Genomic DNA, 20,649 nt, shown 5'->3' with positions numbered 1-20,649 from the left:
TGAGTCAAGTCACAACTTGCCTGAGTTGGGGGTGACTTGGGGCATAGAACTGGATTGAGTCCAACCGAGTTCGGGTCGACCGGGATGAATTGGGGCATAGAACTGGATTGGGTCCGACTGAGTTTGAGTCCACCGGGATGAGTTGCATCAGGCTCGTCTGAGTCTTAAAACCATTGTGTGCACGAGCACACGGTTACTGCAAAGAATCCAGTTCAATGAAACACATGGTCCTTGCTCAATAATAAAAAGAAATAATGGAGAAACCGAAGATCATGATGATAAGCTGACTATCATCAGGGATTCAGTCCAAATAACAAAAGAACTGGATCGCTTACACAGATCCCTTCATGTCCAAGAATCTAACAGGTGCAGAGAAGGCAACTGCAAACTGCGCATGTCAGGCATCAGCATCTGCTGTCAAGCACTCTCTTCCAGTAAAACTACCAAAGAATGTCTACTTGGATGGTCATGGTGGGCACTACATCGCCTGGAGATCCCCTCCAAAGATTGACTCCATAGGCTGCTCTTATTCTTTCCACCCTCGTTGGCGAGCCCTCATCTCCCACATTGTCGACTGTCTCTTTTGGTCTAATAATGCGTCTTCGGCCTTTTCTCTTGCCTCTTCGCAGCTTTCCATCCCAAAATTGCATTTATCTGCCTCTTTTTGGTATTGAGATGCTGCCTTCTTAGCCTCAAGGACCACCATGTTGACATGCTGTTGTTTTTCCAAAGCTTCTGCTTCCTTTAACTTCAATTCCTCCATTAGGAGGTCCGACAAACCCCTTTCTGTTTCTTCATTCACCTCCAAGTTGCGTTTCCCACAGTCTGGATGACAGAAATAGATGTGACAGTTAAGCAATGACACAATAACACACACACACACACACACACACACACACACATGGCCAAGACTATGGTGATAGTCGACAGCTATTTTTCCAGATGTTTGAAATGTGAGACCACTGTGGATGAAGGATAGCTCAACAGTAACACACCTAGTATGATCTTAACCATATGATTGTTCCCATTGAATTGAGACCAATGACAGTTCTATTCTTCACCATCCACTTCATAGATAGCAATTGGATGGTTTATCAATATCATTTTTCAGGCTGTGATCCATCAACAATGGCCCCATGCAATTTGGACGGTCAGGATTGCCCCACATGTATGATGAGTCACAACCATTTGAATACGGTGGGGTTTTTTTTTTTTTTGAAGCAATCTAGACCTAAATCATAAGACAAATCCAAGTAGAATGGCATATGTAAAAGAATTAAATACAAATCCGATATGCACTTGAATAACATACAAATCTGATACCAGCAATAAGATAGAATAGTCGATTCAGTGTGGTTTCAAATTATGAGCCACAGTTTGGACAGTTTGGCATGTTCTTTGGTATTCGGTACAAATAAGCTGCATGCAGTGCTTGTGTATGAATCATCATACTACGTAGAGTATCAAGTGATTCCTCAGAGAAATGGTAGTATGCAGCTTGCATCATAGAAAGTTCTATGTCACTGCATGACACTACACATGGCAAACATGCTTGGTTATCGGGACTGTATGTCTGGCAGGTCACCACGTGAAAGGACTATTAGCATGCAGACCAAAGATCACAGTAATTGGACAGGTGTGAACCATCCAGTTGTTGCGGGTTTTTATGTTGAATGTCGATGATTTGAGCTAATCATTCATTTCACAGGCAACCACTCGGATGGATACCACAGTCCACTCCCTTTCCTTTGGGACATATCAACAGTCCCGGTCACCATACATGTTTCCCATGTGTAGAGTGACAAGAGAGCTCCACAGAACTTCTATAAAGCGATCTGCATAATAGCTTTCCTCTTCCTCATATGTCATATCCAATATCATGCCATAAGCTGTATCCAAGTATTGCATAAAACTGAATGTATCACTCTGACATCCACAAAGCTCATTAAGACATCAGACATGGCACTACCAATTACATTCATCAAAAGCCCAACTAGTTTTGTTTCAAGCTACGTACTTAAAAAAGAGGACCAAAAGGATCTTAAATGTGTTTTGGCTACCAACATGAGCTGAACATCACTAGTCTTATTTTCTTATTTTCTGTTTTTTTTTTCTTTAAGTGTTGCAAAATTATCAACAGAGCAGGGGCAGCTCACAACATGATTGATTCAGCCCTCTCAAAAGGATTTCAAGACAGTTCATTTGCAGATGCAAATTGAGAAGAACAATGACATTGTTGAACGGATTTTTGGCTCTAGGAAGAACAGTTAGAGGCAGGATCCAGTGGTGGGTCTCAATTTACCAATTCAACATCTTGTGATATCACTTTGTTCCTCGTTTTGCTCTGATGTGGAACAAATATGAGTACAATGATTATTAGAATTAAGGTTGCTAAATTGTCAAGATTTAAGAATACCAACATTCTGCTTCAAAATATGATGAATGTTAATCTGCTGTCGCTTTCCCTCACACCCAGTGAAACTATAGATTGGACTGTGATGGCCTTCCAATTAGGAGCCTACAAAAAGAATGGTTGTAGTAGTGATCCACATTCAACCAACAAAACTCCCAACAAGATGGTCAGAGAGATGTGTAATCACTTGCCTTTCCAGACCATAGCCCCTCCACAGAGTACCTAACAGATCAACAGTCCTGATTACCAGACATGTCTACCAAGTGTACAATGAGCGAACTGCATAGAACTTCTATGCAGCGGTCAGCACATTAGATTAGCAGTCCTGTCCAGGTATTTAGGTACGCCCATGCTGGATCCTAGCAGAGAGAGTAAACAGTATGGGTTGACTTCACAATTGGAAGAGAGGAGGATCATCCACCGAAAGGCTGTTATTACATTCTTGAGGATTTTGGGAGCTGACTAACACTGAAATTTCAAATATGCAATACCTTGAGCATTTAAACATTATCAGACAATTTATTTCTAGATGTCCTGATTTTGTAGCATAGTTAGGACTTATTTTTGTCTTGGGTGAAAAACTGCCAACATTGAGGTCTCTCGCAAGGTTATTATTGAAGACCATTTGAGAAACAGTATGGCTTCAGTGTGGGTATGTAACCCATGTGTTCAATGAGTTTTGGAGTATTGCCTCTAGGCTAAACCTTCTCTTCTTTTTTTTGCCCATGTTGGATGAGAAACAAATGTTATTGCCATGGTATGCATGGCTGAGGGCATAGCTGAGCTCCTTCTATTGGGAACTCATTCCCTTTTATCTACATCCGTTGACTGTTGTGCTTGACACCTTACCAGATAAGCGACCATTTTGGGTTGTTGAACATGTAGAGGTTTTGTTTTTTTCAACACACGCACTCACACCACAGTGGTTCTCCACAATGGGAACTCGAGCCCATGACCTCATGTTGAGACTCTTGTGAGTCTACCATTGAGGCATGAGTAAGGACCCATGTAGAGGTTGTCATCAAAGGGGCATAAGAAATTATACAGGTCTTCAAAATTCCTTCCACCTGTACATTTCTAACATCCTCACCAAAAAAAGCATGTTTGAGTATTATACAATATAAAGTAATCCTTTTTTTATACAAACTCATATTTGTGATGAGGACAAGCAAGTGGAGGCCTTTGGCTCTGTCCGGAAATGGATCGCAAACCTCCCAGAATTTCCTTTAGCAGGCAGGAAAAAGGAAACCAAACCTATGGGTGTGGCTTTTCAACAAGGAAAACAATAGGAAGGATAAAAGGTAATGAAATTACTAAGAAATAGAGAAGCGTGTGCAGTCGAATGTAATGACAGTGACTAAGAAAGTTGATGAGTCCCTTTTCCAATTACACTGGAGAATGACCCATCAGCAAGTTTGATACCACTAGGGAATAGGGATAGGAATATATGAAATAAACTCATCTTTCTTACTAATATGATCTGAGGCCCCTTAAGGGTGTGGAGGAATGAGTGGAATTAAGAGGCATAATTTGCTGAAGTAGATGTACCTGGCTGCTAATTTGTAGTCATGAATTGAACCAGTGCTAGAAGAGCAACCACTTGTTTTTGGAGATCATTGATGACTTGGTCTCTTGGGTCTACGGTCTACCATAGTGATGCTGGGAGGAAATTTGGTAGGATCATTCTTCCCTTCAATATGAGCAGAGTTTGCAGCAGCAGTTTCATGGCTTGGATGAAGATGGAGATTTAAATCTCAATATTGCTCCTTAAGAAATCTGCATTTTCTGCAATGAGTGCATTAGAGTTTGTCTTTATTATTAGAAGAAAATGGTAGATGGCTCTGTCCCTTTCCAGATCCACTCACTGTAAATGTTCTAGGGTCTGTCACAAAAGCAGGTCTCTCAAGAAGATTGCAATTATGTCCCAAATAGGTGGCTTGCTGACTAGCTTCTCCTCTCATGTTGTAAATGGATTCCAATGAAGGTAGAAAATCTCTTCTGAGGACTTGCAATTTCTGTAATTCAAAATCAACATGTAGCGCATCCAAGAATCCAAAAATTCTTTGTTGTTTAGTTCTGTTTTTACTCTCCTCTAGAGTACTCACAACAAGCTGACAGTGATCTACTTCCTCCCACTTCTGTCACAGTCTTCCAAAGTAATCCTCGACTAACAACTCCCCTTCTTGTATGTTCATTATTTTACAATACAAGTAATACAAGTCATATCCACTTGCAGAGTATGTGATAGACACGATGTTCAAAGTCTCATTTGTAGTCTTTAGAAATAACAATCTGTGGCTAATACTTGGTTGCATGGAGTGAAGGAGCCATGACATGACCATCAGATTATAACTTGCCCAATCATCATGGGATGGGTCATTTGTGGGAGGTTCCTTTTTGTTTCCAATTATAAAACTAAGTTTACTTCAACTTAAATAAACATTTTTGCTGATTGGGACCTCTCCAGCTAAGTTTCTTCGTCCAGTTTGACTGGTGATCATTAATCAAGGATGATCATGTTAACTACTTTCAAACAATCAGTGGACTTTTTTACCACCTCCTGTAAATCTATTTTCTATTTATTTGGAAGTGGTTATAAGCAGTATGATTTATTTCAGGCCCATATATATACCTTATTCATTTCAAAACTCCCAGAAATTTGACATCTAGGCCATGAGAAGGTCCCAGAGATTTGACAGGGACTTTTAGATGAATCCGGAGAATGACAGTTGCTGACCCTAGAAAGGCCATCAGGGATCATTGAGGGCCTTAGAGGGGCTACCGGTGGGCTTGGAGAGGCTGCCAATGACAACCTGTGACCTTGGAGAGGCTGCCAATGACAACCTATGGCCTTGGAGGGGTTGGCGATTGCCCTGAAGGGACCATGGATGGCCCAGAAAGGCCTGTCAGTTGCCCTAAAGGGGATGATGATGGCCTTGGAAGGGTTGTCAGTTGTCAATATGGTTTGCTTGTGTGGACGATGGGCCGTGGATCTGTTTTGACTTGCATGAGAAATGGAAAAGGAAAATAAAAGGAGAAAGGGAAGAGAAGGTAGAAAGTAGATGGAAAATCTTTGGATCTAAGTCATACGCAAGTCAAATACCATGTTCAAATCTATAGCATAGTAAAGAGAGAGAAGAGTTTTTTTTTTTTTTTTTAAAAAAAAAAAAAACAACAACCAAAAAAGTGAAGAAGAGAATAGAGTTGTGTAAGAGTTGTTGCAGCAGTCCAAACTTTTCTTTTTTCTTTTTTTTGAAAGATGAGAAATTTATCAAAAAAAAAAAAACAACAACAACAACAAACACAAAAACAAGAAAAAGGACAAAAATACAACCACAGCCCCAAGGCTGAGAGGAAAAAAAAAACTCAGCAACCCAAGGAAGAAAGAACTACACAGACACAGCCGCAAAAAACAACCCTTCTACAAATTACGGAGCCCAGTCCCTAAATAAAGAAAGAACTTTGGAGAGGACCCCCGAGACTGAAGAGAATTGATTTTTGAAGCAGCGGTTGTTTCTCTCTGCCCACACAGCCCGGATAATTCTCCATTTCCTCCTCCCTAGCACTCCGCCCTGATCGCTGTGCCAAAGGCAGAAAAGATCAGCAACATCATTTGGCATGGCCCAGGATAAACCTGCCATTCTCAAAATGCTCCACCAGATGTCCATGGTGAATGAACAGTGAATGAAAAGATGGTTCACTGTCTCTTCAGCATTGAAGCAGAGAAGGCATCTGTTGGGCAACTGCAACTCCCTTTCTTCAAGTTGTCTATGATGAGAATCCGATTACGACCTGGAAGCCAACCAAAAGCCGCAACCTTTGGAGGAGCTCCGTAGTGCCAGACTGGACCTGTAGGGAAGACAGACGCAACTAGCCGAGGGCTAGCCAATTTCTTGTACATAGATCTAACTATGAAAAGGCCCGACTGCACCAAGGGCCAAATCATTTGATCCTCTGAGCTTGTATCTGGTCTTAAACTCTACAATTGAACCAAGAGATGAGAAAGATCAGAAGATTCAGAATCAAACAGGTATCTACACAAGGGAGGGACCCATTCCCCTTCCTCTCTGTCTGGAACAAAGGAATCAGCAACAATAATGATGGGATTACTGGTGATAGCAAAAAGGGAGGGAAAAGATGTCGCCAAGTTAGGAGAACTGCACCACTAATCCTGCCAAAATTGAAGTCTAGAGCCATTCCCCAAGGAGAAAGAGACTCTGTCAAAGACCAGGGGTGCCACCTTTGAAATCCCTCTCCACATGAAAGAAGCTCTGTACAAGGAGGAAGATTTGATCCACCAACCCTAAGCAGAAAGCCCATATTTTGCAGCAATGACCTGATGCCGCAAGGTATTTTCCTCTCTTGAATCTCCAAACCCATTTGGCAAGGAAAGCCTTGTTGACCAGCTTTAAATCTTTAATTCTAACCCCACTAATGGGGATATCTCGCGCACGTGCACACCCCCCCCTACGCACGTACGCAAGGAGGAGGAGGGCCCTACCATCGATCTGGATCGATGATGACGTCCAGGGAGGACCCCTTGGTTAGAGGACTGCGTTTTGGTTCCTTGGAGTGGACCCGATCGTCATGTGAATCCCACCACGGGATCTCATGATCGTGGCCCACTATTCGAGATGATCTAGTACTTTGGGTTTTGTTTAATATTGTTATTAGGAATATCATGGATGGTTTAGATTGCTTTGATTAGTTGTTATTTTTTATTACTTTGTCTCAAAGTAATAGGGGGCGCACATGGCGCGAGTTTTGGAGTATAAGATTTTATTATAAATAGGCACCCCTTGTAATATTTTTTCTCATTAAAGATTGAATAAAATTTTTGCATTTTCCTACTGCTCTCTGAGTTGTGAAGCCTAATTGAGTACGAAACTCTCCCTTCTTCGAAAGACTAACTACCGTGGTGCGAAGCCACATCTATCCCAAATCGCCCTCATTTCCTACCATCCATATTCCTCATCTCCTACAGCCATCCCCTCATCAAATTCACCCACGTTTGCAGTTAATCTTTCCCCTACAGTAGATTTCCAAAATCTGGCCCTGCAGGAGGGCTGAAACTTCGACGGAGCACTGTGCACAAACCAGACATTCGATCGGCATGAATCTTGGCGTGAAGGTATACCTTCCCTGGCCGACCAGCACCTAGCTGGCTAATTTCATATTTGTGGGCCCCACACACGTGCGGGCAGGATCCCACGCACGTGCGTCAGGCCCGGGCCACTGTCCACACGTGTGGATCATCTTGGGTTTGTTTCTCTCTTCTATTTCACTCCTCTCTCGCCTTATTTCCCTAACCCTAACTCTAGATAATCCTAAATCCCAAGTCCTATTTCACTTTTGCAAACCCTAGGTTTTCCCGATTTGAAACATGTGAATCCCTTGGATTGGGAAGTAATCATTTGCATGTGTGGATGAATTTACTCTCCTTTGAGCATTGTTTAGTCTATAATTTTTAATTGATCCAGCCCTAACATGTGTAGGCTTGAACCCGCATAGATTTACCTTGTTGAATACTTGACTTTTATGTGGGATGTGGAATTTTTTGTGATTGTTTTAAAATTAGTGTGATCTAAAGCCTGAAATCTTGTATATCATATTTAATTTTCATTTCCTACATCACCCACCCTCATTGAAGGGGGTGCAGACTTCTTTCCAGTTAAGAAGCGGGAATTTCCTGGCCGTTAACCCTCTTTGTCATATGAAGTCCCTATGTAACTTATCAACTTTCCACAAGACAGAGACTAGGCACTGGAATTGGGAGATTCGAGAGGGACAATTTGCTGAAATTGATCCTACCTCCCAATGAAAGTAAATTAACCTTCCAAGAAAACTTCCAATCCATCCTTTCAATGATGGTATCCCAAAGACAAAGAGGGAGCTTTCCTATACACAAGGGAATGCCCGAATAAATCATAGGCAGAGACCCTACCTTTGATAAGACCTAAATATTGCACATTTATCCCTTATATTGCATCTTTTTCCCGTGCATTTTAGTGTTAAAAAAAGGTTTAATTAGATATGTTTTCAAATTGTAGGAAGATTTTGCAATCTAAGATGAATATGTGTGTACAGTGTCAAATTAAAGTCCAAAAGAATTAGGATGGAAGAATTAAAGAATGGAGCATTTGAAGATTTGAAGCTCGAGAAACGATGAACAAAGCATTTGAAAGTGAAATATCAAAGGGAGAACCAAGGAATGTTGAACGATGCTTGAAAACAAGTGAAAAGGCCAAGAAAAATAAGTCTTAAAAATTCAAGGCTAAGAAAATGAAATCCTGAAACTGCAGGGTCAGAAAGACAAATCCTGACAATGCATTGACAGATCCACCGATCAATCGACAAACATGGCCGATCAATCGAAAATGGCTGAATTTCAAAGAAAACTCGCTGAACAATTTTTGAACGTATTGATCGATCAATGGACAAGGTTCAATCGATTGACAGTTAACGGATTTTTTAATTCTGGTCGCTGGACATTTTTGGAGATTATCAATCAATCGATCGACCACATTGGTTTTTGCAAACTTTCACGATTTTTCAAGGTCAGTTCAAATTTTCCTATTTAAAGGGCCTTCCCCAGACATTCCAAAGCATCCTATGACGTAGAAAAATTGGAGACCAGGGGAGAAGCAGCCACGGCACTTCAACTTCAAGTTTTTCTTCCTTTTTCTAGTTCTAGTTTTATTGTTTTTCATGTTTTTCTGTTGGAGTTTAGTTTAATCATGAAGAAACTTTCGCGATTTTTCAAGGTCAGTTCAAATTTTCCTATTTAAAGGGCCTTCCCTAGACATTCCAAAGCATCTTATGTCGTAGAAAAATTGGAGACCAAGGGAGAAGCGGCCACGGCACTTCAACTTCAAGTTTTTCTTCCTTTTTCTAGTTCTAGTTTTATTGTTTTTCATGTTTTTCTGTTGGAGTTTAGTTTAATCATGAAGATGATTGGCTAATCTCTTAGCTAGGGCTAAGAGGTGAAGCTTTGGATGGATTTTGATGTTTAATTCAGTTTTGATTCAATAAAATAGATTTAATTGTTGGATTTTTAATTGTTTGATGCTTGAATTCTAGATTGGAGAAGATATTGACCTGTATAATCATTGATGCACATTGGATACTGAGAATTCCATGCGATCAATTATCATGTTTTTCATGTGAATTGATCAATTAAGATCCTAATCTATGTTGGACGTTTGAATTTATGGTTTAATATCTTTATATTCCAATTGGAGGGAATAGATTTTCTGCTCCAATTGAGTTATCGAATTGAATAACTGAATAGCATTGTGATCTATCTAAAGTGAATCCTTGTCGCTCTAGTTTGTCGTATTATGGATCTCTTACTCGCAGAATTCAACTCTTTTAGATTGCTTAGATTTAGTTGTGTTTTAGAATCATTTTTCATACATTTCATGTGGATTGACCTCAGACTTCCGAGTTTATACTACATCACAACCTTACACTTGGGGTTGGCAAACAAGTTTTTGGAGCCGTTGCTGGGGATTGTAGTAGTTTCCGAATACTTTAGGTTTAGGCTTTTGATTTGTTAGGATAAGTTTTTGTTGTGTTCTTAGATTAGGATTTTTCTGCGTTTCTAGAATACTAACACTGGTTTTGTGTTTTCTATTTTGTAGGAACTTCTAACCTAGTTCAGCATATCAGGTACTATCCTTCCAACTCTCCCTCTCTACATTGTTGTAGAAGTTTCTGTTTTCTAGTTTTTATTTTTTTTAGAGGTAGAAGTAGAATTAGTTAGGGTTTTGTCATGTTTATGTCCGAGTGGACACAAGATAGTTCGAATCTACTTCTAAGAGACGGGATATTGGTTGAAGGACTGACCAATCACCGAGTTCGAAAACAACCGGAAATTCCTAAATTATCAAGAGATATGGCTGAGAACAAGCCCCAACAAGATGAGAACGAGGTTCACAACATTCCACGGGTTAGGACACTACATGATTACTTGCAACCTACAAGGGCTAGCACGCCCTCTTGTATGGTTTTTCTAGTTAATGCTGGAAACATATATTTTAAACCGGGCGTAATTCAATTACTTCCCAAGTTTCATGGGCTAGACTCTAAGAGCCCATATTTACATCTGAAAGAATTTGATAAGATTGTGGCTACTCCGCACTATAACGTCTCTAAAGATGTAATTAGACTTAAGTTGTTCCCTTTCTCTTTGAAGGAGAGAGCCAAAACATGGCTTCGCTCCTTAAGGCCTCGCTCAATTGAGACATACGTGGAGATTACCCAAGAGTTCCTTAAAAAGTTATTGCCAGTTCATAAGACTAACACCCTGAGACGGAACATAATAAATTTCTCTATTAAGGAGGGTGAAACATTCTTCCAATGTTGAGAGCAGTTCAAAGAGTTCCTACTCGCTTGCCCACACCATGGCTATGAAACATGGCGTGTAATCAGTTTTTTTACAATGGTTTGAGTTCAAATATGCGCCAATTGGTAAAGATGATGTGCAACGGCCAGTTTATAAGCAAGGATCTCGAAGAGGCATGGAATTATTTTGAGATGTTGTCCGAGAATGCCCGGTCATGGGATACCTCGAACAAATCTAATAATACCAAGAAACCTCACGCAAAAGAGAATGGAGGAATTTACGCTCTAAAAGTGGAAGATGATGTAAATGCAAAGATAGCTAGTCTCACACATAAGGCCAAGGCCATGGAACTTAAGAAGGTGGAAGCAGTTAAGGCTAGTGAGACCGTTAAAAGTATATGTGGTATTTGTGCGAATAATGTGCACTCAACACAGGATTGTCCCACAATTCCTGTGTTCCAAGAGGTGTTGCATGAACAAGCTAACACCATGAACACTTATCAACGGCCGTTCAGCGCACCTATGTTAAACACATACACTCCTAATTAGAGGAACCATCCAAGCTTCAGTTGGAGGAATGGGCCCAATGCAAATGCTAACAATGTACCTCAAGGGCCCTCTACTAGTACGCCTAATGTGCCCCCAACGAAGATGTCCCTTTAGGACATATTGCAATCATTTATGCAAGGCCAAACACAATTCAATCAAAGTACCTACAGGCCATCAATGATCTTAAAACGCCAGTTGCTAGGATTGAATCACACTTAAGTGCTAGGGAGAGGGGGACCTTTCCGGCCCAACCTCAGCCTAACCCAAAAGGAAAATTCGAAGTGAGTGATTCTAATCCTCCCAACCCACATGTTAAGCAAGCCAAGTCCATCACCACTCTTAGAAGTGGAAAAACACTTGATAAGACCATCCCGACGAAGGTTGAAAAACCTAAGAACTTAGAGAAATCTAAGGGTGACAATGAACCTAGCATTGCTGCATATGACAAGGAGTTGGAGCATGAATACAAGCATGTGCCCCATTCCCCCAAAGGCTAATCTCACCAAAACCGCTAGACAACACTCGGGACTTTTTAGAGGTTTTCAAACAAGTGAAGATAAACATTCCCTTGTTGGATGGCATAAAACAGATTCCTTCATATGCCAAGTTCCTAAAGGACTTTTTGTACGGTCAATAGAAGGCACAATGTACAACAAAAGGCCTTCCTGAATGAATAAGTGCCACCATAAACCAAAACGCACCCCCAAAATACAAGAATCCGGGGAGTCCTACCATTTCATGCATTAAAGGGTACTACCGGATCGAACAAGCGCTTCTAGATTTGGGGGCAAGCGTGAACCTTATACCCTACTCGGTATACGAGTAATTAGGGCTTTGTGAATTGAAACCCACCAAGATAACCCTATAATTGGCCGATCGCTTAGTTCGAATACCAAGAGGGATAGTTGAGGATGTGTTAGTACAAGTTGATAAATTCTACAATCTAGTAGATTTTTTTGTCTTGGACACACAATTCATGATGGATGTGAGCAGTCAAATACCTATGATTTTGGGCCGACCATTCCTGGCTACTTCAAACGTTGTAATTAATTGTCAGAATGGAGTTATGAAGTTGTCGTTTGGGAACATGACATTAGAGCTCAATGTATTTAACATGTGCAAACAACAAGTGGACAGAGACAAGGTCCACGAGATAAACATGATTGATTCCACTGTGGCAGACAAGTTCCTTCTCACCTCATATTCTGATCCCTTAGAAGCATTCTTGGCTCACTTCACCGATTCAAATGATAACATGATCTTAGAAGTTGTGAATGCCTTGCTTAATTCCATACCGGTACCCGAAACTAACCGGTGGAGGCCCGTTTTGAAACATTACCATTAACTAATTCTAAGTCTCTACCGTCTTTTGTGATCAGTTTTCTCGTTGATTGACTCAGAAATCAGGCTCAACTGAGAAAAAAAAACAAACAATCGTCCCTGACATTCAGAATAGGCTCAAAACGTCTACTTCCTCGAAAGAAGTTGATCACCTACAACCATTTGTACGCCACTCTCTCTCTCTCTCTCTCTCTCTCTCTCTCTCTCTCTCTCTCTCTCTCTTCCTTTTTTCTTTTTTCTTTTTTTTTGCCTTGAGAACTTCCGTTTACAATTTTGCTTTTAAAAGTATCATATACTTTCAATCTAAAGCTCTTGAAGAATGGTATGTAGTCTAACCTAGAACCAGTTGAAGGTGATCAGTTCTCTTACTTTTTTCTAATTTATCCATTGAAAATGCCACATTTTTTTATGGTAAAATGATTGTAAAAATCAGCTGTAGATTACCCAATTTAGGACCTGTTTGTTTGAATAGAAAATCCTGAAAATAGGACTGATCACATATAGGCTGCCTAGGCAACAAGAGCAATGCAGTGTGTTTTCAGCCACTACAAACCTTGCAAATGGAGGAGGGGTATGCAATCGCATATGCCATTATGTGATCACATAATGGTATATGTGATCACATGATGTGATATGCAATCGCATACCATGGCATATGGCATATGCGACCATCGCATATGCCATATGCATGGATTTATGTGATTATGCAATCGCATATGACAACATTGATTACCCTGGAATTCTCCACAATTTACTCCCAAACCACCTAATTCACCCCCAAGATCTTGCCACTTTGCAATCATCCGTAACTAGCCTACCCTTAGAGTGAGAGCATCCTTGACCTTCCTACAATTCACAAATCTCATCTATAATAGAGCCCTCTTGCTACAAGGGAAGGGGGTGTTTGCCTGAAATTCAAAGTTTCCATAGCCTATCTCTAGAAGCCCAATCCCAACACTTAGAGAAATTCTGCAAATTCCAAAGTCCCCATAGCCTATCTGTAGAGGGGTGACGCTACACTACACGCTATTTACAATTTAAAACACCAATACACATACAAAACAAAAAAGGCAAAAAGAAAATTATTGGAAATACACTTCCAAGAGCCATTAAACATTCTTTTTTACATCCCACAAAAGACACCATAACCTAAGAAATCACTTTTTCCTTTGATCTACGGAATACAACTTCTAAGGTATCAAACCTGTTGTTGAATGCCCTATTATCGTGTTCTCTCCAAAATGACCACACATGACCAAAAGAGAAAGATGGCAACCTTTTGAAATGAAATTCCCCAGTTCCAAGCTTTGAACATTATACCATCAAACCTGCCAAGGCCCGCTCCATATTGGATAGGACCAAAAATTTTGGTTTCATATTTTATAGGGAAGAAAAACAAGTTGAAACCAGACTTTAATTGTGGCTACCTTTATGTGGGCTGGACTTCCATAGATCAGTCAAACTTGAACTTTTTTATTTCAAGTTAAATAGCGAATAGCATGTAGCGTAGCGTTCACCCTTCTGGTGTAAGCTACATATTAGCTACACACTACTTTTATATTTTTAATCAAGGTTGCACACTTGCACTTGGTTGCACCAATTCATGAGATTTTGCACCAAGTTAGACTGATTAATAATGAAATTTAACAAAATTTCATTATATTTGGTGCAACCAAAAGTAATAGGAAAGGGCAATGATTAAGTATAAAGGTAAAGAAAAAAGCAACTAAATTTAAGATTGTTACTTATATTTTTTTACCAAAGCATTGAAATAATTAACTTTTTTTAAAAATAGAAAAATGTAATAAATCATTGAAAACATTAATTGATTTAAATGTTGTAGTGAAAAACAACTCATAATGCGAGCTACGTAGCATGTAGCGTAGTCTATGTAATGTGTAGCCTATGGAAATTAACATGTACATGTGACCTAAGCTATTTTCATGAGCTACATAGCATTAAAGCTAAGCTACACTATGTAGCGTAAGCTACACGCTACATAGTGTAGCTATTTAAAACATTTTCCAACAACTGACAGTTAATAAATAGAAAAACAAGTGATTAAATCCAACCACAAGCAGTCAACTCGCCCCTTAAATGAGAGAAAATAATCTTATCTTCATCGGAGGATTCTTTTTAGTAAATCGAAGAAGGAAGAATTCTCAGCCATGCAGCTAAATTTGTTTCTTTGGTTAAGACAGCTCATATCATATTCCATTAGTGCATAAGATGTTCTGAAATTTGTAAATAACACTCCAGCTTCCATTAAGCAAAATATTGAGATACAGCATATCAGGGAGATGTTTGTGGGCAAAATATTGGGATATAGCATAAAACTATCTGCTAAATGCTATCAACAGGAGCATATAATAGTTACAACTAATTAATGGAATATCAGGGAGATGTTTGTGGGGTTAGCACAATCGAGTTTACCAGCAAATAAAACTTTGTTGAAACACTTATCGAAACCATGAAGGCAATAGATACAACATCAATATAATAATATAATAATAATAAATGTGACCGTAAATCTAAGCAGATCCAGAGCAAATGGCAGATCTCACACTAATAATAATGAAGTACAAAGAAGTGTTGTCAGTTACCTTCCGGCACACTAAGAAGGGGTTGCGAAGCACATTCACAGATGCAAGGAGGGCAGAAAGAGGCATGACCTAAAGTAGCAAATCCCTCTGTGACGTGCCAGTAAAGAGGGGGACCCAAGATAAATGCAGCCAAGACAAGGGCCATCACAGCCACAACCCCTTTCAACATGCCTCGCTTACACAAGGCAATATGCTGATGAAAATCCATCTCTATCAAATAAGATCAATCAATGTCGAGCACAAGCTCTCCTCCCTCTCTTCCTTTAATATATAAACTTCCTCTAATGGGATGTACTGCGATGAGGATCCTGTAGCAGAGGCCAACTTACGCCGCCGATGAGAGTTGCAGCTTCCTTTCTTGTCCTTCTTATTTTGACTGACATGACTTACATAGCAAGTTGGGATCTGCCCCCATCAAACAATACATTTCAGTAGTGCTGCACCAACTATGATTTCCGCTGAGGTAGGCTGCACTCTTGTTCAGTAGAGAACCACACACTCCATCTTAGTTTCCTCAGTGTCCAAATTTTTTACACAGAATCCGGAATTGATTCCTAACCAACACCTTAGGGAAGTTAGTGATTAATATGTTTACTTATCGAGACAGAAATGAGCTGAGATATCAATATCTATAGTAAAATGCACATAACTCTGTGCGTAAGTGTAGAGCAACATACTGATGGCATACACAGTCTTGGGTGTTTCTGTTGAACACCATATTTACATATATCTCTTAGTTATTATTCTTTAGTTACCTTTTAGATATCTTTTGGTTATTTGATTTGTTTCAGTAATTATTTCTTTGTAAACAAAAGATTATCTTTATAATCAAGAGATATGAATGAGGAATTCTAAAGGAAGAAATTTGAGATATTCTCTCTTCTTTTCCCTATTATTATTTGGTATTAGAGCCTCTTGGCTCTTGGCACATATTTCTTTTCAATTTTGAGTCTGCCATCCATCCCTTGCTTCTCAAACCCTATATGATGATGGAGGAATACATATACACCCATCATCATTATATAGCGTTCCTTCAACACCATCATTACTGCTAAATCATTAAAAGACTACCCCGATTCAGATCTCTTGGACTTCTAGTCAGAACCAGCGCCATCACTGATTTGCTACTGAATCATGATCGAGGCACAGGAAGAGCCATTGATTTAAATGTCCATCATCGAAAGTGGTCAGCCACTGAAAGGACCAACAATTCAACCACCAGAAGTGCCGTTAGATCCCTTGGCAACCACCAGACATGCCAATGGTTCACATCCCATAAGTCATCAAAAGTGCAGTCCACCTCTCTCATAGCTCCCAAACCCATCGACAAGCTGGGCATGTACATGATCCAACTTGAGGGGGAGTGTAAGAGTACACAGCTCTATGTGTGTGTGTGTTGAGCACTATACTGATGGTGTACATAGTCTTATGTGTTCCTATTGAATTCCATATTGATTTATATCTCTTAGTTATTATCCCTTAGTTATCTTTTAGAAATTATTTGATTTATTTTTCAGAGGAAACAGGCACAGTACTGGCGGATGTGGGTTACACACATGCACGCACTCACTCACGCACGCGTGCGCGCGCACAGAGGGCACCTCTGGTAGGCGACCCTTCCCCACTTTTTCCAATGAAGTAGTCCGCTCGAGTTTTAGATTTTCCTTGTTTTTAAGATAATGCCCTAACATGAGCCAATGCAATAAATGTACAAAGTAGATATCACACATCCATCATGGAGGGCCCCACAAAGCCTTTGTTACATTGACTCCATAATCTAGTTTTCGTGTGGAGTACATGTAAGGAAGGGAAGTAGGAGCGGAATACATCCAAAAGGAGGAGAGTGGCTACAATCTAAGTCAATTGCCGTGAGTGAGAAGAATCTAGAACATCCCTTGTAAAAGACTTGATGACCTATGGTCTAATTGTAGTTATCTTTCATGTCCTCTCATAACTAAGCTACCAACACATGCAAAGACTAATGATATCATCATCATCTAAGCCTCATCCCAACTGTTAGGGGTCGGCTACAAGAATACTTTTCCACCATTCCACTCTCAAGGGTTATAACTACAATTAGACCATAGGTCATCAAGTCTTTTCTTACTACCTCCACCTAAGCCTATTTGGGCTTCCTCTTTCCCTTTCAAAGCCTTCAACTTGTACCAACTCACTCCTTCTAACTGTGCAGTTCTTGGTCTCCATTGCACATGAACAAGGCACCTAAATCTACTTTCCCTCATCTTATTACCTATTGGTGCTACTCCTAAATTCCCTAGAATGCATTCATTTTTAACCCTTCCTTCCTTGTCTTGCCACTCATCCATCTCAACTTCCTCATTTCAGCTGCACTCATCCTATGAACATGTTGTTCCTTGACTACCCAACATTGTCCCATTAAGCATGGTTGGTCTTATATCCATCTTATAAAATTTCCATTTCCATTTGAGTGGTACACGAAGGTCACATAAAAGATAAAACTCCAGAGGTACATCTCCATTTCTTTCACCCCGTTAGAATTCTATAGGCAACATCCTTCTCAATCTCTCTGCTCTCATGAATTGTCGAACCGAGTTATCGAAATTGGTCATTTTGAGAAACTTCTTGGTAGTAATCTTAACTAATTCCTCGTTCTCACTCTTATTGTTACTAAAATTGCACTTCATATAGTCCATTTCGGTCCGACAAATTATAAATCCTTTAGATTCGAAAACACCCCTCCATAAATCTAGCTTTGTGTTTACGCCCTCCCCTTCGTTGTCAATCAAGACTATGTCATCTACAAACAACATAGACCATGGGTTCTCTTCCTGCAATTGTCTTGTTAACTCATCCATAACCAATGTGAAAAGGTATAAGCACAATACCAACCCCTCCATCAATTGTCTAAGAAGGAAAACAACTTCAGTGGTAGACCTCCCTGGCATTAAACCAACCCAATTTTCCAATACATTTGTCTCATGCCTTAGTCTTTGCTCAATCATGCTTTCTCACAGTTTCATAGTATGGCTCATGAGTTTAATCTCATGATAGTTAGTGAAGCTCTGTATGCCTCCTTTATCCTAATGAATAGGTACCATGATGTTTTTCCTCCATTTGTTTAGAATTTTCTTCAATCTTACAATCTTGTTGAACAATTTTGTCAAACAAAATGAACTAGTATCTCCCATACACTTCCAAACAATTCCAAACATAGACTACTAATATGATTGGTAAAATTGTCTAGAGTTGCTTGTTTTATATATATTAAAGATCAGTGTTTTAAGTATCGACGATATCGACCGATATATCCCACGATATATCTTGTATCCCACTTGTGTGATATGAAACACACAAGTAGTGGGATATATCCCACATGTTCGATCCAGTGAGCATTTTTTATTTTCAATCCTTTTTTTCTGTAAATCATGTTAAATCAATGTCGCAATGTTACAAATCCATGATTTTTCATGTTATGGATGAAAAATCATAGATTGGGAGCTTCAATTTCAAGATTTGGAGATGGGTCGAGATGCGAAAATTTCAAACAAATTAAAATTTCCCAATTTCTCAAAAATCGGTTGTAATCTTTGTGTCCAAACATAAAATCAAACATGTAGGTAACTTGATCTAGTGATTCTTCTTTTGCTTTTGAATGTATTGCTTGTGTTTCCACACGTCTTCTTATGTTTATAAATTATTTGAATAGACTTTGAATATACTTACATTAATTCAGTTAGACAGCGCACAGATTAGGACCCCATACAAAGAAAATCTATTATGTGCACTTGTTTTTTATAATGTTTTGATTTATAAGTATGTATTAATGTCTTTTTTAACAATCATTGAAGTTACATTGAAAATTTTGACCAATTTCACAGTGTTTTTCCATGTTTCCAACAACAGCAATACATTATGTGATACAACCGATATATCACATGCGATAACCAATACATATGCATATCCCAAGGGTGCGATACATTACATCATACCGATATTTCGAACACTGCTAGAGATAAAGGGGAATTGACCAAACTGTAATTACATCCCCTAATATTCATACTCGTTCATATCCATATTCACAGGCTTGACTCCAAATTGCAATAACATTACTTTCATGTTGGACTTAGAAGGAATGCAACTACTATTTGAGGGTTACATCATAATTATAAGAATATAGTAGAAAAATGTCACTACAAATTGATCATTTCCTCCTTACTCTGAATGTTTGCAATTCCAATTCAGCAAGCATGCGCTCGGCCTCCATATACATGGAAAACATGTGACATAACCAAAAAGCAACAAATTAGTGGGACCCAATGTGGGTGGGTCACATGCCCAAGATCAAATTGATTGGGCGGTCCAACCCAACTGCCCATTAGATGTCCATGAGTCGACCAATTAGGATCATGCATTCAGTGTGATTTCTAGGTGTATGGACCGTCTATAATTGGGCCTGCGATCTGGGCAACTGAATTTGAGGTACACATAATGACCATGTAGAATTGCTATGTGCATGTATACGCGTGTTCTATCAGATTATAACTATTTTACAAATGGTGCATTGTATTGAAGCCCAGTTACAGCAATCAAGAAACTCATTTTTAGGTAATTCAATTCAATGCCAAGAAAGAATTCTTTCAGGAATTCTATCGAACAGATAATGTGCAACTAAAACCTCCACAGTTAATGAACAACCTAATGAGACAGATAGATAGAGAGAGGATAAATCCTGCATTTGAGATCGAGAAAGAGAGACGGAAAAGCCTACGGTTGAGAGAGAGAGAGAGAGAGAGTAGGGAGGGGTAAAAGGTTACCATTGGGGATTGAGATCGAGCGCGGCAACTTCCGTCGGCCATTTTTTATCAGAGAGAGATTTATTTATTTTCGGTAGTTATTTGATACTCAGGTTGCGTAAAACGCTTGATACGCAGGCACTTAGAAATGGTACACGTGTAAATTAACTCAAATAAGACCAAATAAATTTCGAAACACATTATATCTAAGTTAGATCATAAAAATCATAGTGAATTCTAAACTCCAACTCGTGGACACTTGTTTTTAAAAAAAAAAAAAAAAATTAGAAACATTGGATATTTCGATTTTTAAGTATCTAATTACCTGTTAATCTATTAGTTTAATCACCAAAAAAAAGTAAATTTTGGTTGGAACCCATATTTTGGACGGTTTATTTTGAATTAATTTTATTCCAAGTGTGCGATGTATCAGTAATTTCTAATTGCCTGCGTATCATCCTTCACACTTTGCTGAGTATGATAAGGATAAGTGGGTTTTCGGTTTCAGCAGCATGCGGATCAACGATCTAGACCATTGTTCTGTGGGGCCGTAAAATAGATGTGCTATGTCTCTAAAACCATGGAGATTGGAAGCTTCTAGCAACAAATATTGGACCTTTTA

General features: G+C 39.4%; 1 protein-coding gene across 3 annotated transcripts; it reads right to left on the bottom strand.

Moving 5' to 3' along the window:
* Nucleotides 1-211: 211 nt before the first annotated feature.
* On the bottom strand, nucleotides 212-20,236 carry LOC131233341 (uncharacterized). 3 transcript variants are annotated; one of them, XM_058230033.1, is made up of 3 exons: nucleotides 20,049-20,236; nucleotides 15,253-15,817; nucleotides 212-825 (listed from the first exon to the last, which is right to left on the bottom strand). In XM_058230033.1, exons 2-3 carry the CDS (start codon nucleotides 15,458-15,460, stop codon nucleotides 527-529), a joined length of 507 nt encoding a protein of 168 aa, XP_058086016.1. In that variant the 5' UTR covers nucleotides 15,461-15,817; nucleotides 20,049-20,236; the 3' UTR covers nucleotides 212-526. The 3 variants fall into 3 exon arrangements, with proteins under 3 accessions (XP_058086016.1, XP_058086015.1, XP_058086017.1); XM_058230032.1 differs by having other exon boundaries at nucleotides 15,253-15,806; XM_058230034.1 differs by lacking the exon at nucleotides 20,049-20,236 and adding an exon at nucleotides 19,451-19,938 and having other exon boundaries at nucleotides 15,253-15,806.
* Nucleotides 20,237-20,649: the final 413 nt, after the last annotated feature.

The sequence above is a fragment of the Magnolia sinica genome, chromosome 18 (genome assembly GCF_029962835.1).
Source record: "Magnolia sinica isolate HGM2019 chromosome 18, MsV1, whole genome shotgun sequence".
Classification (NCBI taxonomy): domain Eukaryota; kingdom Viridiplantae; phylum Streptophyta; class Magnoliopsida; order Magnoliales; family Magnoliaceae; genus Magnolia; species Magnolia sinica.
Note: the sequence above shows the minus strand (reverse complement) of the source record. Positions and strands in the feature narration are given on the sequence as shown.